This window comes from Eucyclogobius newberryi, unplaced genomic scaffold, assembly GCF_026437365.1.
Source record: "Eucyclogobius newberryi isolate DKJ021-1_F unplaced genomic scaffold, fEucNew1.0.hap1 SCAF_10, whole genome shotgun sequence".
NCBI lineage: Eukaryota > Metazoa > Chordata > Actinopteri > Gobiiformes > Gobiidae > Eucyclogobius > Eucyclogobius newberryi.
The window spans coordinates 23,117,702-23,145,644 of record NW_027315724.1 but is presented as its reverse complement, the minus strand read 5'-3'; the positions used below and the strand labels follow the sequence as shown (position 1 = coordinate 23,145,644).

The 27,943-nt window shown below is 41.5% G+C and overlaps 2 protein-coding genes across 2 annotated transcripts in view; both read left to right on the top strand.

Annotated features, from left to right (window-relative positions):
* Nucleotides 1-27,943, top strand: part of npas1 (neuronal PAS domain protein 1) — a 113,225-nt gene that overhangs the window by 9,878 nt on the left and 75,404 nt on the right. The gene's annotated exons all lie outside the window — the stretch shown is intronic.
* arhgap35a (Rho GTPase activating protein 35a) overlaps nucleotides 1-27,943 on the top strand; it is a 48,493-nt gene that overhangs the window by 9,792 nt on the left and 10,758 nt on the right. Inside the window, exons 2-3 of the mRNA XM_072463657.1 lie at nucleotides 20,914-24,739; nucleotides 27,570-27,708. Of these exons, the coding sequence (XP_072319758.1) occupies nucleotides 21,020-24,739; nucleotides 27,570-27,708 (3,859 nt within the window). The 5' untranslated portion in view covers nucleotides 20,914-21,019. The remainder of the gene's footprint in view (nucleotides 1-20,913; nucleotides 24,740-27,569; nucleotides 27,709-27,943) is intronic.

Genomic DNA, 27,943 nt, shown 5'->3' with positions numbered 1-27,943 from the left:
GTCTAGACTACCACTACGACTTAATACAGCCTTCTCCGCCTCATTCATGTAAATCCGCATGTGTCTGATGTCATTCAAGACTGCCCTACCACTGGATGGTAAAAATTGCATAATCGGCAGGTATGGCTTTTGTAAAAATCAGGCGTACTAATTTACCTTTTTTAGCAAGGAATGCACAGATGGTTTGACAGGTTACAGTTCATCTCGCATCTGCTGCAATTTTCTATAACGCATTGAAAATCTCTTGTCAACAACATCATATTTCACAATTACGGGCTGCACGCTGCACAATTAACAGTCTTTCTGCAGTTTTCTTAAGACACCTTTTTAATATAGTGTCTATGGATTCAAATCTCTTTGGGCCTTGTATTTGGAGAGCCCCACCCATTTGTATCGACTGTCTCCTGCTGCAGACTCCTGAAAGGAAGCATCTGCATCCCTCTGCCTCCCTCTGCCTCCCAACTGCTCGGCTCACATGCAGCATCTCTCTCTCCTGGTCCCCCCTTCTACGCTTTTGCCAAAGCTGCTAACTCTTCGGCTCGTGCGCCCATGTCAGAGCCTCTAATCTGTCTAGCATAAAGGCCGTGCAAAAAGAATTTACGTTTGGAGCGTCACGGGAAGAAAACGAGAAGCGGAGAATCATTTGAACAGGTTGACAGATAAGGCTCTTGTGCTTTCTGTGTGGTGTCTTTTAAGCCATGTTAAGCTGCTTAATTGGACATAATCTACAGACCCGGACAGAGGCGGAACTAATGTAGTTAAAAGACTCAAAATCCCATTCTGGAATCACTCTCTTCTACTCCATGCTGCCGCTAACCCCGCTGGCCCCATCACCAGCCCCTCTGGTGTGTTCACACTTCCTTCACTCAAGCGTTTTTCATTTCAACTTTTAATATTTCTTTTGTCTTTCGTCCAGAACACATGAATAGAGTCTACACCTGAATCCTTGCGCCCACTATTTGCCTGCATAATGACAGCTACTTGTGGCTTAATTGTGAAAACATGTCTTCCAAGCCATTAGAAAGGTTACTAATGCTGAGTTTGACTTTGCTCATTTACATTCAGGATCTTGAATGCTGATTTGTTTTTCATTAGAGCTTTGCTGGCACTGCTTTTCTGTGCACACCGGTCCAGGTTTCTCTTGGCAAACAAAAGCCATAGGGAGAGAGGAAACTGACAGATTATTTAAACAGCAGCTTAAAAGGGTGTACACTCCGAGTGGTTCCTGAATATTCACAGGTGCAATAACAACAAGGGGTTGACTTTGTTGGGATTACCTGAGGACAGAATAAGAAGAAGCTTGCAGTTTTTATCTGGCCACAACAGAGTAACAGAAAGCCCACATTTTAAACTATCAAATCCATTGGTTTGAATGAAACAGGGGATAATAAGTGGGTTAAGTTACACTAAACTAAATTTGTGATTCTGTACACAATGCCATTACACTGGACGGTTAAACCTGACTTTATAAAGCTGGAACACAAAATGAATTTAATGTTTCCCAAGCTAGTTTTACCGCATGAATTCCAATGGCTAAACGAGCATCAGTAAGCGGGAATAGTCTGACATAAAACTACATCATCCTTATGCTTTTCTGTCATTAGGATAAATTTAATGTCTAGTGCCCCATTTGGAGAAGGACACATAAAACTCCAGGATCCAAGCTCACTAAAATGCCAAAGCTCTTTCAGCTGCTGTTGTAATTGCCTTGTTTACAGCGCCACATGATGGGATGTTGATATTATGAGTGTCACTTTGATGAGAATTGCAGTGTCGCGGCACAAAAAACGAGGGCGGTTAATTCGGCCATTCTTGTCTGGTTGTGATATGCACACACAGATTTCCTTCTAGAGATTGGGATATAGCCGTGCGGAGCTGTTGACGTGCTCTTTACATCTGTCCTGTGATGTCAGCTTTCACGGCCGGCTCTGTGTTTTGTCTTCGTTTTCTCCGTTTCTCATGCTCACTCCTGTACACCGTCCAGACTGAAGTTGCAGCTGACCTCTATTGTGTTTCGTCATATTGTTGAGTGTGTGCTGGTAGCTTGTTACCAGCACAGTTTTCTCTACCCAATTATATAGCTGCTTCAGCTTCATGGCCCTGAGTTATAAAACATTAAATATATATTGCCATTATTATTTGACAGCAGCAAAACGACAATCAAAAGTCTGAATATGTAGCTGGTTCAGAGATCACAGCAGTGTTTGCAAAGTTATTCAAGATTTGTATCTGTCACCTCACGGCAGTCTATTCCAGCGAGCTACAGTGGCTCTTATATCTTTAACAGTTGTTCGTATTGTGCCCTCATTTTCAATAATGAAGGGTAAACTGTCCTTGGAAGTTTCTCTTGGAAGCACATTTATGTTATGACCCCTAGCTAACAGTGCCACAACAAAAACTGCAGCTTACGCGTGGGACGGAGAGGACTCGACGTGATTAGCAACGATTCTTTTAACAAGGAAGGATCTCGGCCCAGGTACACTCGATCAGCAGGCCCAGGTACACTCGATCAGCAGGCCCAGGTACACTCGATCAGCAGGCCCAGGTACACTCGATCAGCAGGCCCAGGTACACTCGATCATCAGGCCCAGGTACACTCGATCAGCAGGCCCAGGTACACTCGATCAGCAGGCCCAGGTACACTCGATCAGCAGGCCCAGGTACACTCGATCAGCAGGCCCAGGTACACTCGATCAGCAGGCCCAGGTACACTCGATTAGCAGGCCCAGGTACACTCGATCAGCAGGCCCAGCCCACAGGAAGCCATGCGACCCGGGTCATCACAGAGAGAATGGAAACAATCTGAGCTGAGACCCTGCCCCGTGAGCCTCTCCCCGTGTCTCCGTACCCCGCTGCTGTTAGACTAAATCACACCGGCGCTGCATTCTGGTCCTGCTTGATTAGCCGACGTGTGATGCTGCAGGCAGCTTTGTTTAGTTGCTGAATGGGCTGTTCCACTGAGAGCACCCAGCAACGACGAGGAGTAAGAAAGGTGAGGTGAGGGAGAAAAAAAATATACAAAAAAAAGAAGAGTAAGCATGAAAGCGAAGTGTGAAGTAGATAAATGAGCGAAAGAAGAAAAAGGTTTAGAGTAGAATTGAGTCCAGGAGAAGATGGTTGTGCCGAGATGAACAGCGAAAAGGAATGACCTCTCCTTCTGTGGAGGGCTGAGATAAGTGCCAGTGTTTAGAATTGCTGAGGTGGACAGAAGCCATATCTTCCACCGACACAGCACCTGAACCTGCATGCCCCCCCCTCTACCATTCATTGACTAACTTTCTATTATGCTTATTTGTGCGCCTATTTGTGTCAGCCAGTCGCTTGCCTCGCACTGTATGTTCTTGCATACATATTTAAATGGTCTCGGTTGCATCTTTTGTTTCAGCTAGTAAGGTAAAAACAATGCAAGTCCCAGAATCCCTGCACTGCACCACATTAGTTCATGCATGAAGGGATTTAATAGCTTTACTTGTTAGAAAAAAAAATGGTGCAGATGCTGTACAATCTTCCATTGTAATAACAAAACTGTCTTTTGCAGTGTCTCCCCCGATTGTAGCACAACCTAACTCCAGCTATTGTCTACAGTGGGTTCAAAATAACACATTCGTTTGCATTGATTCACCCATCATAAAAAGGAGATCTAATCTAAACCAGAAAGTTACCACTGCACTACCACAGCTCTGCACCGTTGGGGTCAGACATTCAACTTGTCTCATCCTCTTCACTCAAGCGACATCAAACCCACTTGAGAATATATTGTCATGAAAGATGAATTCAGTCACAGCCATTTTCCATATCTCAGAAGACTAGTGCGGATGCTTTTTGCACCGCTGCATTCAGAACGCGTCCGTCAGAGTAATGGGAATGTATATTGAATTTGTACTTCTTCTAAATGCATGTTGCTGATGTATTGATGCTCTTCTGCACCAGCTATTCATATTAATAAACAGTCCCACATCCAATTTCCTTATGCCATCTTGATATCTAAAATGACTGGCTAATGTGCACTTGGATGTACGCCATAGAGCTAAACACTGCCAAGTGCTGAGCTTATCAGGCAAATCATTGTTGTTACTCAAATCATTTATTGTGGGTTTGAACGTTCAAATTGTTTCACTAACTCTGCCCCAAACATTAAATGAAAAGAGGCATGTTTCCTGTTGTAATTGTCCAAACAATGTTAACTAAAAAACACAACTGGCGTCTTCTTTGCTTTGGGTATTTGCTTAAAATGCTTTAAAAAAAAATGTTCGCCCTTTTTACGCCCTCAAATCTAGACAACTTTTATAGTGGAGCCAGTTCAATTTGTGTTGATTTCCTTTCTTGTTTTAAGTCAAACATTTTGCCTTGCGCAGTCTGTTCTCTTCCCCAGACGCCTTCAGTGTTACGCTCTGGGTGTAATAGTTTGTGCATAGTGCCACAGTGTATGTCTGGCTTTGTGCAAACAGACTGCGTGGAGGATGGACTATAGCCCAGTGTGAGGGTGGACAGGATGGGCTTGTTAGCAAAGATGCTGTGGATAGTTCACAGAGGACTCCAGTGAGTAAGAGAAGAGGCAAATCCACAGTCTATGTCTGCAAATTGTGTGTTCATGGTTGTATACGATTGAAAATTGAAAATATGACAATGTTGAGCTCCCCAGAGCTCCTGTGCGTCCACCTAACAGACACGCCTTCATTTCCTCCTCACTTTCGCCTCATTTGTATTTGTGATGAGTGACTTCTTTTTGCAGTCATGCAGAGTATTTTTTTCATTTTGCCCTATTTCCTTTTACAAATTGCTTTTTCCAAACATCAGGGGTACAACATAACATTGTTATTGAACTTCATTTCCTCTGCTTTGCCAATTCGAAATTGTGCTTATTGTAAATAATAGTAAGGCAGCTCTGTGTTTTACAATGTAGTAGATATGTAGTATTATATTCTAGTGGCTATTAGAACGCTGAGCTTTTATTTAACAGAAATGTTAATCATAATGCATGACAAAAAGTGACAAGATGGAAGATTGTATTGTTCTTCTGAGGGCTGGGAAAATCGGACCGTGTCAATACCATATTTACGTTTTGTACATCTATAAATACATGTACATACATCCAGTTAAAAGTGGGCATTATATTGAAATTTAGATAATATTGTCAATGTTGAAGATATAATTAAAGATAAAATGTAAGTATTGCATTTATAATACAACATGCTACAAAAAGAGCTGAGTAAAAGTAAAAATGAAAAGTTATGCAAGTTATGAATCTTTCGAACATGGTTATAAGAGGTTTAATTTAGTTTTTTTGTGATTTATTTGACAAACGTCTAACATTTGTCATTTGATGATTAAACCTCAACTAAACGTGTAAGACAGAAAAAATATGAAGCTACATTTTTGTCAATATCGCCCAGCCCTAAATCCAGTACATTTTTCAGGATCAGACCAGGTGCCGTTCTCAATGCTACGCTCTCTTTGTTCAAGCTGGGAACCGGCTTAAAAGAGATCACATGTTAATTAAACATTCACTACAAACTTTTACATGCACAAAGCTTTAAAATGAAGGAGGTCTTATGTGTGCCACCGGAGACCATTGCTTCATGCGCTCTCGGCAGATGAATAATATATGTGAATGCGTGTACACCCCACAACACTAGTACATGTGTGTTGGTGGGGGGCTGCTGACATGAGTTGTTCTATGCTGAGCTGTGGACTCTCAGAGGGCATGTTGCTGAATGGGAGTGTTGTCACCAGTCAGGTCCAGCTGTCTTTGTGCTACTACAAGCTCTCCTATTATAGCGCCAGTTACTCCATTTGTTTCATTTACACATCCACTGTGGGTGTGCGGCTGTAATGAATGCCTCTCGCACATGACAACTGTGACGTGGGGGGGTGCGTTAAAATCGTTGGCTGTTATGAGATGTTGACGAGCCATGCGCACAACCCCTTCTCCTTTTGTTTGCAGTATTGTCCCGCACCTGTAGAGGAAGTGGTGGCTTTGCGCTACACGCTACACTTCCACTGGATACTTCTCCCACAAAAAAGGACCCTTTGATATGATTTGCATAGATAATTATGTATACATGCGTTTTCTTTGGCTTGCAGGCGTGAAGGCATCACTTGTCCTAGCTTGTGTCAGCACGTGAAGCAGAGGATCACGAAAAGCGCTGCCAAAGCACAAGTGGAATCATTTGCCTCCAGTTACTGTCAGGTGTGTGCATAAATTTCCTTTGCAGTAGACGCATAGCTCGCAGAAAAGTCATTGCTCACCGCGCTTGTCCCCCCCCGCCGCGTGGATCTATGGACGGTGGTCTCCCCAGTGGGCTCTTGTTGGAGATAAATAAATACATACATACGGACTTGTGAAGTGTTATGAAGAATGATGTACTTGCTTTGTGGTTTACTCGCATCAATCAGGCCAAGTCGGAGAGGCAGACAGATAATGTATTGCGTTCAGACTAATGTAAGTGTAGGTCCCCCCTTGCTTTGCCAGAAAAATGAAATACTAGTTTTATTACACAAGATAACTGAGCGGTCACCTGTAAAATATAGCGTTTGTCTTGGTGGTAAATATCTTTTCAATACAGATTTATGGATGTATACTATTGTGAGACAAACATGTCGACTACACCTGTCACACTACTTATTATATTGACTTATAGTTCAGCAAATGAGTGATGGAACAGTATTCTGGGGTTAATATTTGGGTTGATATTTTATGTGTACGTTAACTTTGCATTAATGAAGAGTAGTAGATGACCAAATGAGTAACTGTAAAGACTCAAAACAAATAAAATACTTTGTTTATAGCTGGTTTTAATCATCTTGTTTTTCAAATGTATCACACATGTTTGTAGAGGTGTAAACTACAGTGTTGGCCGGTTTTAGGCCGTAAATAGATTTGAGATTTTGTTGTTGGTAAATCTGCATTTATTCTTGCAAAGTGCAGCCATTCCAAGTGTAATACTATATCTTGCATCTCTATATGTTACCTCAACAGGAATAAATCATTTGCTTTTATGTGCTTGGTTTGCCTGTGGATACTACTCATTGGGTCAGGACCATGATGGCGATTGTTGACAGTTTTATAGTGATTTTGGTTAAACTAAAGTGTCCAATTGCTGAAAAAAAATTGAAAATATTTGTTGTCATAGTTTTGACTCTGTAAATTGTTAGCGTTCACTATCATAAAGTAATTTGCTGAGTCTATGTTTCTTCTAAGAGATGATGTCTTGCATATTTGACCAGGTCTGTGGTTGCATGAGCACGCTGGAGTTTGAAAGCCTTTACTAGACTTATAAAGACTTTATTGAATGTCCGCTGGTCCACTCCTGCTGTGGTACTGATATTAATGAGCTCCAGAAAGACTCACAGAATTGTGACGCCAAGAACTCTGAGCATTTACTGTAACAACAACCGTAAAACTTCTCTCCAAGTCCTGCTTTGCATCTCCGCATGTTGAAACTCCTTGGGCGTTTCGTAATTCTTTTAATTCATGTGAGTAATATGTAATAGTTTTAAGCTCTGAGGTTACATGACCGTCACTGTCTGAATGACTGTTGTCTATTAGTGGAGCAGGTGGATGATTACTGTAAGCAAACCCAATGAATGTTCTTCAACAGGTTTCCATGTATTTTGTGCTTACATTTCACATCAGTAGCTACAGGTTGTCCGTGGACCTTAATCTACTCTCCTACATCAAGAGATTTGGCTGTAGCAGTGTTACATTCATCAAGGTCATATTTTTGCTGACAATAACTAAATACAAAGTAAGAATGACCTAAAGTTACACACATTTTTGACTAAAGGTACTGAATATTATCTTTCAAAATTAAAAACATAAATGATTGAAAGGATTCCTCGTTCCACTTTTCAATCCCGAGTTCAAAACAGAACATGGACAGACTCACCGTTCAAGGTGCGTGTCCCATGAAGCAATGCTATACAATTTATTATATTTCAAATCAAACTCAAAATATTTATTTTCCGGTCGACTAAAACGTTTATGGATTTGGTCAACTAAATTAGTTTAGCATTTTTGTCTGCTAAATCTTGACTAAAACACAAATGCATTTTAGTTAAAAGAGTCAGACTAAAACTAAAATAAAATCTCTTGTCAAAACTAACAGTGGGTTGTAGTAGATTTTATTTGATTTAAGTAGTTCAAATGCCAGTAAAGAATATACAAACAACTTATACCGTATTTTCTGGACTATAAGTCGCATTTTCCATAGTTTTGGCCGGGGTGCGATTTATAATCCAGGGCGACTTATCTGTGATATTATTTGTTATTTTCACACTGACAACTACAAGAGGGCGCTCTAGGCTCTAAGCGACACAGAAGAAGAATCTGCACTTCCTCTACCTCTCGAGTTTGTGGAATTGTTTAGAAGTGACACAGAGGAAGAAGAATTCAATGGATTTAGTGATTTTGGGTAATACTGATGCTTTGGTAAACTTGTTAGCATGTTCTTTATGCTATAGTTATCTGAATAACTGTTAATATGTTACATTAACATACCAGACACTTACCGCAGTTCGTTGTCTGTGCGTCATGTAGCTGAAGGTGTTAGCGTTAGCATACGTACATCTATTCACCATGTTCTCTAATCTGTTATTCTTTTAAATTGCCTTTCAAGATTAAATGTCTGTTCTTGGTCTTGGATTTTATCAAATAAATTTCCCCCGAAAATGCGACTTATACTCCAGTGCGACTTATATGTGCTTTTTTGCTGGTGCGACTTATAGTCCTGAAAATACGGTAGTCCTTTTTTTGCGTGGCAGCACAATGTGAACTGTGCCTTTTTTCAAAAACGCTTTACTCAGGTGATAATGAGGAAATTGCAGTCTGTTGAGGACAATGACAGGTGCACGGCCCCGCCCCCCTCCGCTCAAAACGGGATCTAAATGGGAATCTGACTGGAGGTAAACACGTCTTTGTGCAAACAGACACCCGGACAGCTCTGTTAATGGGAAGATGACGGGATAGACTCTTAAATAGAAGACAGAATATTTGACTCGGTTAAACAGTGCGGTATTCACTTGTGTGAACAATGTCTGCTCGTGTTTCAACTGCCATCCTCCTTTTTTTTTTAGCAGTGCTGTCATTTGCCTGGACAATATTCACAACTGTCCAGCTCTTGATTTTGCAAAGAGTTTGATTTAGGTCGTTTCAGTAGCGCCGGTAAAAATGCACACGTTCAATTCATAAACATCATTGTGGTGTCTGAGATTAGAGACAAACCTGCTGCGAGACACATTTTGTTACAGTGCTTTTTCAGTTAAATAGTTTGAAATGGATGTTTTATAGGCTTAAGTTTTTTGGGGAGTGCTTGCAGCTGCCAGTAGAGTCCATGTTTTCCTTCTCTTATAATCCTGTCTAGCGTTGGCTTTTTGGTTTCCCTGTTGCTTCCAAAAGGGCTTTCTTCTGCAAACCCCGCAGCAGCGTGTCTCCAGAGTACAATAGGAACATGGCTTTATCTGGCTTAATTCATTTATTCCTCTCCTTCCTCCACACCCCTTCCCAAAAGATTCTATCGCGTTTTGTTGTTTGTTTTGTCCTCTCTCTTTCAGATATAGCCCGCCTTTATGAATGAGCCTGCTCAAGGTCATTATGGTGCCTGTTGAGGCGTTGCACGCGGCGCTCGCATATTTTCTTTATCTTTTGATGTGTAAAAAAGAAAGCGTCTCCCCCTCACACGCAGCCGTCTCTACAGTTAAGACACAAAGACGGCAGACTCGCTCAAGTTACTGCAAGTGGTATTATTGTGTTGTACTTGTATGCAGTAGCAGTACGGCTTGTGTTGTTCTGGACATGTGCTCGCGTCAGACTAAAAATGAGTGTGAATCATGCGAGGTCAAAAACGGGAATGATGCTGCTGACTAATCATTGTGAATTCAAAATGACTTGGGCAGTTCATTTATAACACTCGAGGTGCATTTCACCCAGAGCATTACGTTTATTTGTAGAGCACAATGTCGAGCGCAAGTCAATCTGAGTGCTTTATAAAACAGGAAAAGATGCATTAAAATAAGAATACAAAACGATAAAAAAATTGAATAGAATTATATTGCATTCATTATATATTGATAGACATGTTCTGTTGTGTCTGTGTTCATGTAAGGCAAGTTTTTGTATGTTTATGCAGTTGTGTAAGCCTTTTTATTCTGGTGATATTGTTGTGGAATACAGCACAGAACCCAATAACCAGAATCTATTCAATTAATAACAAAATAACTAGCCAAGATAGTTCTCGTGCTAAAACAATGTAATAAGTTCCTGGGTTACCAAAGTATTCAAAATCAGATACTAATCAATACTAGTATCGAACTAGATACTAATTTGAGCAAGTATTAATACAAAAAATCTATTGATACAAGAAAAAATCTTTAACCGGACAAATGTTGGCCTTTCCTAAACAGTTTCAGAATGATCTTGAGCTTTATCAGAACTATTTAATGCAACAGGGTTTTAAAATCATGCAATCGTTTTGTGTTTTTTTAGTATCATTGTGGTATTCAATCTGCATCGAGACTCTGGTCTATTATTATATAAATTGAGTGTGAAATGTTTCTATTGCATTAACACAATGTGTTGATCTGTGTCAGTAGCTGTGAACTATTGTGTTAACAGCTGGATATAAAATGCAAACTGCTTGTTTTCCATAGAAATTCACAACCTTTCTGAACGGTTCCTTTCACCACGCCTGCAGCGAAACAGGCCGGCCACACAAACTACTCTGTGGAAGAATAAATGTAGGAACTTTTACAAATGATGAGGAGGTGGAGGTCAGTCAAGGTCACAAATTGATCAAAATAGTTTATATGGGCAACTGGCTGCCAGCGAGTAAACGCCTCCAAGGTCTCACTACGTTCACCTTGAGAAACTTTTACAGTGCTATTGGTTTATAGTTTATATGTTGAGGCAAAATATAAAGATGTCTTATTCATTTTTGTTTTTTATTCACGGGGGCTACTAGAAATTGTTCTAGTTTTTTTTAGCTTAAAGTCTGTAGGATTCTTGGATGTCTCTGCTGTGACTTTGTTTTGACGGTTGAACACATCTCACTGTATTGTATTGTTCAGTGTGAAAGTCACATCACCTCATGCACCTGGAGCCCTGTTGGAAAAAACCTTGACTTTTGTATTTGCATGTCTTTAACTGCTCAAAGACAGCAATGTCGCCCTTCTATAGATGCACTTTGATTTAGATTCCAAATGAAAAAAGGAAGAGAAAAACAACCAGCCACATTATCAATACTGTTTTAAACATGTATATATACATACATATATACACATATGATGCTTCAGCATGAACTTTAAATTGATATGTTCATGATTACAATTATTATAATCGTTATTATTAATATTTGTTAGTGGACATTGACTAAACACTTGGTCCAATCCATCAAACTTTACTTTGAATAAATTGCTGTATTGCTGTATTTAAACGTGGTGTGCTGCAGATACACACTTTAACAAACGGACTGTAGCGTCCTAAATAGCCCCCCCCCCTCCATTTTTAAACATGCATATCACTAATGGTCTCATAGTCAGAGGATAGCTGAAAATATATTTTATATCATCTGACTTGATGGTTTGAACATGATTTTGGCCAACCTTTTGGCCAATTGCACAATCCGCTTGTACTTTGGTGTAAAATGACAGCAATATTTGGTTAAAAGCGTTTGAGAACATGTCTGTCCTGACAGGCTGCTTGGCCTCGGACTCAGTTGCTTCTACAGTAATGACATTTTTTAGGAGGGATTTTAAGTGGATGATCAAGCACAACTTCTCTAACCAGGACTGTTGTAATTGGACCTCAGAGTTGGCACTTGAGGCTATTTCCAGCTAATCTTTCAGTGTGTGGAGACTCTCAGCCAAGACAAAGCAAAGGCTATTTTAGTTCGAGCTTAAAAACAGGGAAGTGCTGTGTTTGTTTGTCTTTCTATTGCCTCCGTTGGACTTGTTCTGCGGTGGAGCTGGGGGAGGCGGCGAGAGAGTAAAAACTGAAAGTGATAGAAGTGGAAGAGAAGCTGCACGCTGGAGCCATCTGCTTTTGTGCCAGCAGGTTTCTGTGGCAACCAGTAAAAGCCATTATGTTTAATTGACACTGTGGCAGTTTCAGGTGTTTTCAATTGTATCATTAGCCTTGCTCTCGCCGCAGTGACTCCGCTGTCTTTGGCACTTGTTCTTTCTCATCCGGAGCTTGTTTTATCCCCACTGTCATCTTCTCTTTGAGCGCACCTCTCTGAACTCTTTTGGAGTGGCCTTCTGGTGATTTAAGGTGTGTGTTATTCAGCATTAGCCTCTCTGAAAGCTTATCCTTTTCCTTACGGATATCTGTGGCCGGGTTAATTGTATTGACGAAAAGGGACAACAATTGTCCATTGACACAGGAGTGGACATCAGCGTGGTGGAGTCGGGGAGGCAGAGAAAGTGCTGGTCTTTCCTCTTAAAAACTAGAGCTAATGCTTCAAACCTGCAGTGGCCTGTCATGAGCACTGGACGAGCCATCATAAGCTACTCTCTGTGCACCATTATCCAGCCGCAAGTGCTAAGTTCTTTCTAGAAGCTTTCTGTGTTAACCTCCTTGTGCTGTGCTTGCCACATTACAGGGACAATTTCACTTTGCATCAAACTGTTAATTGCCTCATTTAAGGTTTAAAAATTCTCTCCTAATAACGTGTAAAACATTTACTCTTCCTACTCTATTGTAACTGGCAGGTTTTTGAAAGAATTTCAGTTTCTCCCCATGGAAGTGTCGATAAACAATACAAGCGTTCATTGTATTTGAAAACCATTTGTAGCTTTCAAATCCATTTAGAAATAATGAGTTGTTTGTCACCAGTGCTTGAGTGGATTTTCTGTATTTTTGAGGGAACAAAAAGTCTGGGTCAATAAAAAATAATCCACACAAACAATAGCAGCGATGTTCCAGCTGCAACTATTGTTTTGAGGTGTGACTGGAGAGCCCGTCACATCCACTTGGCAGGAGAGAGTCCAGGCGCGCTTTTATTACTAGCAGCATTATTAGGTTCAGACGGAGATTAGAATGGATGTGGCATCTATTGACTAGTTTGTTTGTGGTCACTCCTGGCAGGTTCGAATGATTCTGCGGAAAGTGGAATCAGTACTACCCAGCAGCACCTTTGTGAACACCACACAGGGTGCAGCATGTGTTTTCAGACACATTTGACTTCCAGAAATGCGTTAATATTATCATTAATTTTTCATAATACTTGCACTGTATGCAATTCCTCGTTTAATCATTTGGTCTCAAGATTCAGCAGCCTGTGACCACTTCTCTCAATGGAAGAAAGAAGAAACAGTTGAACAAATGCACTCAATTTTAAACTTGATCTCTTTAAGTGAGTTAGAGGGCGTGAGGGATCTGAACGTGCCGTAACCATGCTGGAGCATATGGTGTAGGTGTGTGGTGGATGCTGGTGTGTGCGCAGGCCATCTGTCACCTAGTAACAGTTGGGCAGATCTCTAGTTGATGCAAGATTTCCCCATAGAGTTGATAACACCTTTATTATACACAAAAGCTGCAGGTTGCATGTGAAAGGATGGCTTCAGTCATCTTTGTGTTGTCTCTGCTGATTAGAGGTAAAACTCGCACACTTTCATATGTAAAATGTAACCCTTGTCTTGTATTTCTAAAACATCCTTGTAGAATTATTTCTTGTTATTTGGTTCAAAACTGATTTATTTCCCTGTTCAATGAAATTAATACAATATGTTATGAAATGGTACTGGTCAAGTGGAGATGGCAGCAGGTCTGTGAAGTGTGCACAGCTTTTCTTGTCGTTCACCATCTGGAGAAGACCTCCTGCTCATGTTAGAGGCCCCATGCTACCTAAGGATGAGCGCTCTGCTGCTATCGAGGTCATTATTATCAATTAGGTCAATTAGATGGAAAATTAGTGGTAAATAAATATAGAGACTAAAGTCGGTACACTCTTCACTGGCTTTTTATGAACAACATGTCGCTATATTAAATCCAGGGCATAATGAATTGGTAAAAACACCATTATATTGTCTTTTTAGCCTGTTGAAGTGTGATATACCATTGCATTCAAATGAAATCGTAACTGCATCCCTAACCTCTAAACAAGCGTACGATATGTCGACATGTCTGCATTTCTTATGCCCCTCCGCTGACCCCACTGGGACATATTTGCTAACAGATCCAGTAGTGGTTGTTTGTGCTGTTGCGCCGGGTTTGGCTGGAGAAGACAGGAGGACAACTGTATTAGATGTCTAAACGTGTGTACATTTGTGCTGATGCTGACAAGCCTGGTAGCAGGGGAACAGGGATCAGATGCTAATAGCAGCAGCAGCAGACAGTCTGAGGGCTGACGGGGCTCGGCTCAAGGTGCTGGGAAAAAACATGGGCTGTTGAAATTTGGCAAAGGGGAGTTGTAGACAAGTACATACAATGGGCCTTACTCTTTTCCTTTTTCTTTTAGTTCATACACTAAACATATTATTTACAAACTAATATGGTTTATTCTATTGGTGACATGACGAAGAGATGATCAAAACACATTTGCTGTCCTGTGTTGTTGGTATTGTTTAGAAGCTTTTGTTTGTGAGATGTCAGATTTAGGGCTCTAATATTGTTTTTTTATATTCCAATCTGTATTTAATATACACAATACACAAATATATACTGGTAAATTCATGGGAAGATTTTGGAAATTGATTCAAATTGCTACTGTTGACCAAAATTGAACACATTTCATGATCAAAATCACCACATATGCTTGTTCTCAGTTCTCAAAATCTGTCTGAAAATGTTTATTTAAGTGTATTTGCTACTTTCACTTGCAGTATTCTTTGCTCCTGTATCTTTACATTTACTTAAAGGTTGAATGGACGATTTTTTTTGGCCCAAATTTTAGTCTTATTTCCTCGTGGCGTGGACTGCCAATTAGTCCTGCCACGTATCAATCATAAAACGCACCTACCGCTCACCTGCAGCGCGTGTGGCTCGTCCCCCGAGAGCAGCATGGTTCCGCATGTCTAAGCGCATTGATCTATCATAATATAGTTCCCTCAGTGTACGGGACAAAATGAAGACGGAGATAGACAGTTCGAGTTGACTCATAAAAGACGGAAATCTATGGGAGACGAGAGATGCGATGCGATCCGTCGCACCAATAAACAAACGCACGTGTGTGTTGTATCAGTCCGCATGAGGGAGTGCGCATGCGCACTTCCGCCTGCGTTCTCAAATCGCCGAAAAAATCGTCCATTGCGCCTTTAAGATAAGATAAGAGAATCCTTTAATATCCACACAATATGAAGTACTTCTTCCACCACTGTGCAAATGTGTAATATCTTACACATTTGTCACTTACAGAAGTGACAAATGTGACCACATCCCTTCCCAATTAAGGTTTAGCATTTCTGTTTTTGCTACTACTAATAATAAAAAGATGGATGTGTTCCGTGTCAGTATTCATGCACCCGCAGCTGTCACAGTGCAGTACATATATATCTGGTGTCAGTCCAGCCTCATCCTGCCCCAATAAGGCCCTTTTCTGTTGATTGACCATATTTACCATCAAACACTATTGTCTGGGGTTTTACATGCATTCTCCATATGGCTGTTATGTGTCATATCCTGCATTGTTTGGAGTTTGTCTCTTTGTCTTTCTTATCCTCTTTGCCCTCGGCCCGTATCCTTCCTTCCTTCCTCTGTCTGTCCACCTTCCTCTTCATTATATATCTAAGCCATGCCAGCCCGCAGGAAGTTTGCGTGAAGGCGGTGTAAGGCCGGAGTAAAGTCCATCTTACTATTACCTTCAAATGTTTATCAAAGAGTCTGTATACTTGCTGACTCCTTGCAGCAATGAAAACTGACAAGCACATGTCATCGTAACGAATTTTGACGCACAACATGTATATTGATATTGGTATAGACTATACTATTGAAGCGATTATGCTACTATGCCACTCACTCAATAAGAATAACTTGTCCCAGATACTGCAATAGTGAGGATAGCGGATAATCCCAGTAAACCGTTGTTCAAATATACAGTATAATTAAAACAAATACCAGAATGAACCAATAATCTGCAAGAAATGGTTCCTTCTACAGCGTAAATCTTATATTACAACAATAACAACAAACATTTCCCCAGTATTGCAAAGAAAATGAGCACACACACACACAAGTAATTATTAGGACAGGCCTACAGGCAATATTTCTGTAGTTTTGTTTTTACTGCGCCTGTTAATACAGCATTGATTACAGGAAAACATCACCCCACAAGACTACTTTTTGTAGAATACATTGCAAAAGTTGCAGGGTCATCCAGACGTACTGTGAAAGTGCATTACAGACGTGGAAATTGTCATCACTTGATCCCTAATGGCCGTGAGTATGTTTTAAGTGTTGGTGTGACGGCCGCCTTTTGAACATAATCATACGCAGATGTGCAGTGTGACAGCGGGGCCTGAGGGGATTTGTCTTCGCTCTCTTTTCATGCAGTTATATCACCATCGGATCATGCTAATGCACTGACAACACTTGTGAGCTTGTGAATGGAACAACGCAACTAGCCGTGGCTAATCCACAGACGCTCCATAATCCCAGCCAAACTCACCAACTTTCCTAGATTTGCACGGCGGGCCTCAGTGTTTTGTCAATATAAATACATAATGTTTGACCATCATAATTAACTTAAGAAGGTATTTATTGCGTAGTTTGACTTTCCCCCCCCTCCAACGTGTATTATTCTTATACAATTCAGCAGACGGTTCCGCCAATGACCAGTTTCTCTTCACTGTGGTAAAAAAACCCAAGCAGGAAGTGGTGTCATTTTGAGGGATGCATCCACCCACTGCCCCCTCCTTACAATCCAAGTTCCTTACTAATGGATAACAAGTCTCCTCAGAGGGGGAGGGTTGTGTGGGAAATGGAGGATGGAGAGAAAAACAGAGTATAAATACTTGAAGTATTGGCTGTTGTGATAAGTTTAATGCTCCGAGTCCAAAGAAATAACACAAGAGTCCCACTCTCACATCATTTTACCAAGTGGAAAAATCTGTTGCCGGGTAATGTGAAGGAGTGGCAGAGTCTCTGAGATTTTTTGGGAAAGACTTTTGGCATGTCGCGTTGAGCTGCGTCACTATTTCATGACCTTTGGGACTTTCTGCCGCCAGTTCTCCTGTGTGGCCTGTAATGTTTGCTTGAATAAGTGATACATTCATAACCTGTAACTTTAGTCTGTGTTAAAAACATACTTGGCCTGCGTAGTGTACTAAATAGAGCGTGGAAATGGCAGTGCAACGCAAATGCCCATTTCTAAACATCATATTATGTCACTCAAACAGACGCATATATATAAATGTGTTCTGTGAAGTTGAACTGTAAATTATCCAAAAAATGGCAGGAATGTCATGTTATATCTTTTTTTCTGATATTTTCCCCATTTTAATTGAGAATCGCCTCTTTTTGCAGCATTAGAGATACTGTACATTCACGATACACCCGATATTCAATGTTTATCTTCAAAATACATGTTCATTTCAGTATAATATGACCAGTATAGGTTAATTCATGAGTCTCTGGTCTGAAGAGATGTTGTTTGTGTGCTGCGTCTGCTTGTAACACAGTTTGTGGTAATCCGACTGAGAGTGATGCAGCAGGCCTGACCCTGACCTGAACACGCCCTTTCTCTGCGCCTCAGGGGAATCAAACAGCAGATCACATGACCTCCAACTCTGATCCTTTCACCCGTTCTCTCTTCTCCCCGGGCCCCTCCCTCTTCATAATATCTCATAATTATGGCCATTTACAGAGGTGGGTAGAGTGGCCGAAAACTAAATATAACTTGTATAAGTATTGTCAGAAAACTACTCTGAAAACTACAAGTTATTCAAGTAATTGTAACAAAGTCCTACCCACTTCTGCTGTATGATTCTGTATTTAATCATGACAAGCTCATGATTTCTAGCTGATCAGCTTTGATGGGCCTATTTTTAGATTTGCACGAAGCACCAAAATAATCTATAAATCAGACATTTGATTTATGGATTATTTTATGACTCGTGTGAGAGCTGCTCGATGTATTAAATGTAATAAAGAAATATACACAATATATCCATCCAAAGTGAGTAGGTATTCTTTATTGTTTATTGGTAATGATTTAAAAGTGGATTTGATCGGGGTTTGAGGGATGCTACTATGCCACTGTCTTAATTGTGATATCAAATGACCACCCTCCAATCAGAGGAAAACATGCTTTGGAATCAGATTCTTGTTCTAGCCTGTGTAGACACCTCAGCCTCTCGTGTTTCAGGGTCGGGCTGACACGTAGCACAGGCCTAACCTATTTGTGCATCAGCTCAAACAGCCCTGGGCCTCCTGGCACTGGTATGTGGCTGGACATGCGCAGCACACTGTGGCCTCAGGCTGGACAGCCAGACTGCCGGCCTGATTGCTTTACAACTCCACTGCCAGCACGTTAGCTCCACACATCAATGATCGCGTAAGACTTTGAAGAGGGGAAGTGGACATTGATTGTGTATGAAAAGCTGCTATGCAACTGGAGAGGCGGCCACAGTAGTTGTTATTTTATACAGTTTTATATGTTTGCTCCAATAGCACTACATTTAGTTGCCACATCAGAAAACCTGATATGTTCCTGCTGATGATACAAACCCTTTTTACTTTTTCTGTCCCAGACTTGTACAAACAAGTTTCAAACTATGACTTGTGTAATGTTTTTTTGTAAAGCAAATAATTGAACAAAGTTCTACCGTATAGCATTTATATTTTAGGGGTGAATTACTTGTTTTTTTGGGTTTTGTTAGTGGTAATTCTCTCTTGTTTGTTCATTTAAAGTTGGTATGGTAGTGTGTGTGTATGTGTTTTGTCTATTTTTATATATATATGGTAATGCCAAAAAAAGTTCACATTTTTTTCTCTTCTATGTAGCGAGGAACTACATTAGAAGTATCAAAAATGATGTTGATTGACCGTATCAAAAGCTACAGTCAAGTTACAGGTACTCATTTTTACCCAAATTCAAGAGATCATTGCTTCAATTAGTGTTTGGACTTTGGCCAAGTGATGTCACATTTCTTAACCTTAGTTCACCGTAGCAGATAGCATCCTGCTGGATTAGTTGTTAGAAGGCCTTTGGAATCTCACATACACAAGGTGCCAAAAGTATTTCACAGCTGACACGGTGATGATAGACCTTGTGTTCTTGAGATGAACCGTTTGTACTGAAGGCCGATGTTGCTGCTATTGTTTTTCAGCAGGTTCAGACCTTATCTGTTAATCCCTGGCTTTTTGGCTTTTTGAGGCTCAGTGGGCAGCGAGATGATGATGAACGCTTCCCCTGGAGAGTCCGATGAGGCAGTTGAAAGTGAAGAGTTACTCAAGTTTCTCATAATGACCTGAATTCTATGTCTTGTTCAATTAAACTATAATAAAAATACATGATAAACTGTTTAGTATCATGAGCGGTGATTACGATGTGCAGGATTATCACAGGGCATCAGATGGTAATGGAGACAACACTTTGCATCTTAAACTTACTGACTTCATCTCCATAAATATTCATCAGTTTAATGATTCTGCTACATGGATGAAATTGAATTACCTTCTGCTCGGGATCACAAACCGATCAGACATTTTAACTGCACATACAAACGAAAACAAGTATTATTTTTGATATTTCAACAACCTATATGATTTGCTTTGATCTGTTGTTCGGAGAAATGTTATAGACGATGGAGATGGAGTGGACAGGCTGTCTAAAAATAATGTTTTATTGATTGTGTACCTATCGTAGTTGGAGATGGGTGCTGTTGGAGACTCGTCAGCAGAGCTTTTGTCTCCCCTTTGAGCAAACTGTCAAAAGACCTATTCATCGTTAATAGTGGTTTAAATGTCAGTTTTACCACATTCTCTGCTCTTGTGAAAAAGGGTTATGACAGTTTTGGTGCAAGCTGACTACATTAGTGTTCCACTCCTTTTGCTATTATAATATACTCTGCTAATACTAAACTCAATTTTGATACTAAGGAATATATTATTAATATCCATTTTGATACCATAAAGATAATGATAAAAAGTGCTCCTTTCAAGTGTTTAAACATTTTCAACACAATATAATAGTACTTTATTTAATATTGTGGTCTTATTCTTATTTTGAAAAAGCTCTATCATTGAAAATGTTCAGGAAAGTTCACATCTTTCCTGTTGTGCTGCTTTTTTGTATCACTACTTTCAATGCTAGTTTTTGTAATACATTTTTGAACATTTATTTCAACCCCACTCTGCTGTTAATGATTTCTCTTACAATTATTTTAGTCTTGGATTATATTAGGCCTCTTAATGTGCATTACTGTGGGTGTTATCAGTTGTAGATTACAGTATATTTAGACAGTATGGATGGTGCATTGTCCAATTATTAGATATTAGCAGTGTATATTAGTGACATATGGGTAAGCGTGTATTTGACAGAGACAACTGAGCCGATTGGCAGCATGGCATTTTAAAATGCAGATGGCTTTCCCTAGTTGGCCAATTAGTAACTTTAGCTGTGTAACACTTATCTGCTTTCGTCTTCTTGAGTGTCTCATTCAGAGTGCTGCAGTGCAGTGTGATACTTTGCACCAGTGTGTGGTCATGGGTCTCTGCACTACACTGTTTTTGTGTCTGTTTGTCAGAAGGTGAAACCTCTTACATGAGGTTATTGTGTGGAACGAAGGCACTTATCGTCATGTATTCATTACATTCACAACATACATTAATTTGAATGAATTCAAAATAATTGAGTGAATGTATTCAATCTGGTTACTTAATCTTGAGCACAATCAGAGGTTAATCACCCCATGATCTGCTCTATAATGATGACGTTTACGCATTATAATTAATACAGGTTTTCTCTTAATTTCTTGCAGGACCAGGCCCCAGTCCAGTGAACTCTTCTTAAATGGAAACATCCCCCTCGGCAGTCTGCACCTCTCCTAGAACCTGAAGCCAGCATGGCAGGATGAGCCTCTGAGTATGATGGCCAAAAAGCAAGATGTCCGGACGCCCACCTACAACCTGGTTGTGCTTGGGTTGTCTGGAACGGAGAAGGAAAAGGGCCAGTGTGGAGTGGGCAAGTCCTGCCTGTGTAACCGATTCGTCCGGCCTAGTGCAGATGACTTCTACCTGGATCACACCTCCGTTCTGAGTACCAGTGATTTTGGAGGCCGTGTGGTGAACAATGACCATTTCCTGTTCTGGGGCGAGGCAACACGGACGTCTGAGGAGGGCCAGGAGTGCCGCATGAATGTGGTGGAGCAGACCGAATTTATTGATGATCAAACATTTCAGCCACATCGAAGCACAGCGCTCCAGCCGTACATTAAGAGGGCAGCCTCCACTAAGCTGGCTTCCGCTGAGAAGCTAATGTATTTTTGCACAGATCAGTTGGGACTGGAGCAGGACTTTGAGCAGAAACAAATGCCTGAGGGAAAGTTGACAGTAGATGGCTTCTTACTCTCTATAGATGTTAGCAGAGGCATGAACCGTAGTTTTGAGGATCAGATGAAGTTTATTACAAACTTGTACAACCAGTTAGCCAAAACAAAAAAGCCTGTTGTCATTGTACTCACCAAATGTGATGAAGGGGTAGAGCGCTACATTAAAGACTCTCACTCTTTTGCCATAGCAAAGAAAAATTTACAAGTGATAGAAACCTCTGCTCGGTCTAATGTCAATGTGGATCTAGCCTTTCTAACGCTAGTACAGCTAATAGACAAGAGCAGAGGAAAACCTAAGATCATCCCCTACTTTGAGGCACTGAAACAGCAGAGTCAACAAATTGCCTCAGCCAAAGATCGATATGAGTGGTTAGTAAACCGAATTACAAAAAACCACAATGAGACATGGCCCAGTGTCAGTCGCAGAATGCAGACTGCCCAAGAATACAGGGAATATGTCTTCCTAGAGGGAACAGCAAAAGCCAAGAAGCTGTTTCAGCAGCATGTGCATAGACTGAAACAGGATCACATAGAGAAGCGGCGGAAGGCTTATCTGAGCACTCTGCCTCAGGCGCTGTCAGTGCTCTTACCAGAGTTGGATGAAATTGACCACTTGAGCTGGTCAGGTGTTCAGAAGGTCTTGGAGACCAAGAGGGAGTTCTCCCAGTGGTTTGTTGTGTTGGATGACACTCCATGGGAAACAACTCCTCATATAGACAAAATGGAGGATGACCGAATCCCTCAGGATCTGCTGGAGACCCCTCCAGCTCAGATCATCTATGAGAGTCACCTGGAGCTGCTCAGGAATGAGCGCAAACGCGCTGAGATGAGATGGGAGTTTAAGGAGCGGCTTAGTGTGTCTCCATTCATCACACCAGGCAAACCCTGGGAGGAGGCACGCAGCTTCATCATGCACGAGGACTTTTACCTGTGGCTGGATGAGGCAGAGTATCTGGACATATACAACAAGCACCAGAAGGAGATCATTGACAGAGCCAAAGAGGACTTTCAGGAACTGCTACTGGAGTATTCCGAGCTCTTTTATGAATTAGAAGTAGATGCTAAACCAAGTAAAGAGAAAATGGGAGCTATTCAGGAGGTTCTGGGTGAAGAGCAAAGGTTCAAAGCCTTACAGAAGCTGCAGGCAGAAAGGGATGCTCTGGTTCTGAAACATATCCATTTTGTATACCACCCAACAAAAGACACTTGTCCAAATAGTCCCCATTGTGTCGACAGTAAGATAGAGCAAATACTGGGCTCCACTTTCCCTACTAGATACCCATCATTCGAGAGCTCCCGACCAGACGGGGGAAGGGCTGAAAGGATAAATCTAGTCATTCTAGGGAAAGATGGGCTTGCTAGAGAAATGGCAAATGAAATAAGGGCTTTGTGTACCAGTGATGACCGCTATGTGCTTGATGGCAGATTGTACGAGTTAGCCCTTAGACCCATAGAGGGCAATATACGTTTGCCAGTTAATTCATTCCACACCCCAACCTTTACACCTCACGGCTGTCTCTGTTTATACAACTCAAAAGAATCACTTTCTTATGTTGTCGAAAGTTTAGAGAAACTTAGGGAATCCACCATAAGCAGAAGGGAAAGAGAAAATAGCTTGGCGCATCTTCCCCTATCCCTCCTCCTTGTCACTAAGCGAGGAGTGGGCTCCATAGGAGATATAGGTGGAGAGACTGCTCAGACACTTATTCATCAAGGCCAGCAGGTCGCTGGGAAGCTACTATGTGCTTATTTAGATCCGGCATCTCCTGGAATCGGGTATGCACGTAATGTCAGTGAGAGGCAGATCAACCAGATGCTCAAAGGTATCCTAGAGACACGTCGCAGTATAGGCAGCAATTCTCCTCCCTTAGCCCCTCCCTCCTCGGTGTTCAGAGACTCTCAGTCGCAGTCTGGGGTGGAGGCAGACCTGCGAATAGTGATGTGCATGATGTGTGGAGACACGTATGACCTGGACCAGCTCCTCGCCCCCTTCCTCCTGCCGCAGCACTGTCGCCCTGCCTTTAGCCTCAGCAGTGGCACCTCAGTTCTGTTGGACCTTAATGTTGGAGGCCAGAGACATAATATTGAACTGTCCCTGCTCTCTTTCCACGCCTCCTTTGCCCTTCGGAAGACTGGACTGGTCCATGGCTACATCACAGTTTATTCTGCTCGCCGGAAGGCCTCACTAGAAACTCTGTGTGCTTTCTTGTGTGATGTTCAAGATATAATCCCAGTCCAGCTGTTAGCTGTAGGAGAAAGTCAGATGGAGCTGACGGACTCGGATTCAGCCAAAGAACAAGTAAGTCAGGGAGAGGAATTAGCCCATGAGATAGAGGCCAGATTCAACACGGTGATCTGTGGACACGGGGGTGTAGTAGGTGGACTTCACAAAATAGATCTTTTTCAGTCCTTCCTTAAAGAAGTTGTGGAAAAGCGCACTATAGTTGAAGCCACACACATGTATGATAATGTAGCAGAGGCATGCACCAATGAGAGCATCAGCCCGCGCTGTGGCTCTCCCAGTCCTGTTAACTTTCTCCTCGACTCCGAGGATGACATTGACCCCTCGCCCCCATACCCTCCCCTCACAGAGGTTGGCAGTATTGGCTCCAACCTGGGAACATTTAAACTCCCAGATTTAGATTCAAGTGACACTTTCTCTGTCATTTCTGAACTCAGTACTTTTGAAAGCAAGCTGAACAATAAGGTTCCTCCACAAGTCAAGCCTAAGCCTGTGCGAAAAGTCAATTTGGGCCCATACATGGATCAGCAGGGAGGGACAAACCGGCGCCCCTTACAACAAACCGTGACCTGGGCTCCGGGGAGTGAAGGCGGGTACGACCCCTCAGATTATGCAGAACCTATGGATGCTGTGAGCAAACCACGTCCCACTGAAGAGGAGACTATTTACGCTGTTCCTCACGACAGCACACAGGGTAAAATCATCACCATCCGCAACGCTAACAAGGGCCATTCCAACGGAAGTGCTGGGAACGGATCTGACAGTGAGGCCGACAGCAGCTCTCTGGAGCGAAGGAGGAAGCTGTCCGCTATTGGGATCAAGCCTAAACTTTACAGGGACAGATCCAAACGACTCGGAAAATTCAGCAATTTCAGGACTAGCTTCTCAATATGCAGCGATGATGAGATGGGTGGTCCACCTAAACCCGATGAAGGAGGAGGGCACAAGGACTCTATAGAAGAGAATGAAGACCCAAAAAGAAGAAATATTCTGAAGAGCCTGCGCAGAACAAAGGTAAGAAACTAAACAAATGTATGTCATATTTGTTTTATTTTTTGCACATATGTGATTGAGCTACTAGCATTCTCCCTTAGGACAATATAAGTACAGTTCAATGTACAATTTTCTTTCTCAATTTCTGTGTGCTTTTAAATGCCCACCTTAATTAGAGAGAGAAATAAAGTGGAGCCATTAAATACAGCATGTAAGAGGCTAAACTTGACAAACCATGCAAAATTACTTCTGTTTATCAGAGTTCAATCCATTTCAATGACTTTTTTCCTTAGCACTTATGTCCAATTTAAGGAATTTAATATTCCTGACAGTTTCCTCCTCTGTGCTTAATTATGTTACATTTGTATGGTTCTCCTAGTTGTGCTGATTCAGCTTAATTGTCTATACACTCTTCACGGTCCCCCTCTATACTTCTCTGTGCTGCTATAACTCTGACCTTTTCCTGTCAGCCTTATCAGTTTGGTATGCTGTTCATTTACACTTGGGCTCAGTGCAGAAGGGCTAGCTCAGTAAAACTTAGAGGTCTAAAGGCCTTTGGCTATACATGCTGTTTTTATTTGTTTCTTTGTTCCTATATCCACAATATTCACATGTGCCAGTTCACACAAGTTTTTTTTTTCTTTTTCTTTTTTTTAAGCTTAGGAAGCTACGGTTTCATTACATTGTCAATCATCAGTGTAGTGCATAATACATTGCTACTATCGCTAGTTTTTGCTGCATGTTTGAAAATGATTGAGTACTGCCATCTGATGGCTAAAAATAGATGCTAAAATCAGAATTAACTTTAATTTATGAGATAATTTAGGTCTGTTATTCTTACACAGCTTTCATGAAGTTGGGCTTAATATATGCATTATTTTTCCTGAGTCGTGTGCTTGTGTCCTCTAACGAAGACCCCATGTTAAAATGCAGTTACCCCTCAGGCAGTGACCAAGCATGCTCCCTCCTTCCCTCACCAAGAGTCCGGAAATGTTTCCTCTCAGTCTTGCAGACGTGTTTTTTCAAACCATCTCAGCCAGCAAAGTGGAATACTTAAGATTCCTCTGTTTTTGTGCAAGTCCTTATAGAGGAGAGGGGGCAATCAAAGAAAGAGGTAGCAAATCCAGGGAGGACATTTTTGCCAAAAGAAGCTCTTGTTGTCATCCAACCATCTATTGCTGCCATCTGATCCAGAAACCCAATGCAGGCTGAACAGGATAACATGACATATACATGTTGTTAAAAATGTGTCTAGTTTGTCTTTTACAGTCAAAACTGTGTTTGCATATCTTGTTCCAGACCCAGGCCTCCTCTAAGGAGTGTCCAGAAGGTTAAACTGCAGGGAGAGAGAAGCAGGAGGGCAGTGAGGGGGAGAGATCTGACACCATGCAAGAATCAGTGTGACAGGACACGGATAAATAAATAACTTCTTGGAACTAAAAACGGCACAGTCCTTTACAAGAAATTGCCTTATGCTGTCTTGTCATTAATAATTTTGTGCACAGAGGGGGAAAATAACCAGTCACATGTAGAGAGGAAGTATTTTGCAGCGATAACACATTCTGAAACAACAAACATTTCCTAACTACTTGTCAAGGACGCCAAGCTCACGGCAGTAGATATACTTTACATGCTTTGTGACGGATAACCAACAAGACACATGTTTTCAAATGCACTGGCAGTACAAACATACTCAAGAAGCTACTCATACTAGTGGTGGACAAATATGGGTAATCAATAGTTTCAATTTGTGATATAAAATAATTAGTTTTTTATGTAAACATACAACCATATTTTAGAAATGTACCCTCTATTTCATTTTTACTCTTTAGAATGATCAAAAAGTCTGATGCACTGAGAACAAACTAGGAAGGACACATGCAGAGTGAAATATTTGCTAAAATGTGAAATATCAGACCCACAGGAAAACCCTCAGATGTCACAGATTCCGATATTGGAGTAGATGTATGGCCCATCCCAAACAGTTATCCATTATTTGTTAAATATAGTCTGGTGAGGAAAATGTGTAGTTCATTGTAGACTTCTGGAATATACAGTCTACATCATGCAAGAATGTGTCCCAACACTGCTGGGATAGCTTTGTGGTAAATGTAAACAGTAATCACTTCCCTGATCTAATAGTTGATCTTCAGGCAGAGAACTAAAAGCCCAGGTGAGCGTATATACCAGCTCGGTCTTAATTAGTGTTTGCTTGTTTCCCTCAGTGAGTGAGAATATGGACAAATATGTTTGTTCGATGCTCCGAGGCAGTATGAGGGCGCACTGGGCTTTCCTCTAATGAGCAGTACTCTGTGTCTGTCAGGCCTGGACTGCACCCTGTCTGTGTGTGCCCAGCCAAGCATGCTGCAGCCTCACCCACCTCCTGCCAGGAAGGGCCTCTGGGGGCCAACTGACTTACTACAGATCCAGGCCTCAGGGGCCTTCACACATTTGCACTACACACTATAAATATGCAATACTTTAAACACTGCTGGTGCCATAATGAGGCAAAGAGTACTGCAGCAGTGTATTACAAGTCTTTTAACAGACTGGGGCAATAATTAAACAATGACTTAGACGCCACAGTGCAGCAGATCGAGCCATAGGAACAATGTGGAAACAGAGCTGAGGCATCATGAAGAAAACGATGTGTATCTGTGCGCAGGGCTTAAGACAGGAATGTGTGATTAGATGGGTGTATGCATGTGTTTGTGTCTCATGCAGGCTCAAAACAAACCCTCATGCTTGTGAGGTCAGGCTCTTTTGCAAAGAATTGTCTTGACTGAATGTAATGATTTGGCATTATCATAAACGTTTTGACTAACAACATGTTTTGTTCCAACCGTTTCAGAAACAGCGAAAACCCAGACATTCAATTTCCAAACCTATTGAAAGCAACTACTTTGGCATGCCACTGTCCAGTACGGTGACTCCTGAGAGGCCTATCCCAGTCTTCATTGAGAAGTGCATCCATTTCATTGAAACAACAGGTAAGAGGTCTACATTGTGACACTTGCACTGATTTACGTTTACATCAAATGTCTGTGTACATCGATTATGTCATCGTGTCGGCAGTTTCCCTCTTTTCTCCTTGGAGACTAATGGCAGCATAGATGTGGTTAGCTCAGCTCTCTTAACCTTGTTAGTCTGTTCTCCAGATGCAGCCCCCCACAGGGAACTTCTGCTGGTGTCTTATTGCTGGCTGGCCTTTGTCACCAGCTGTTA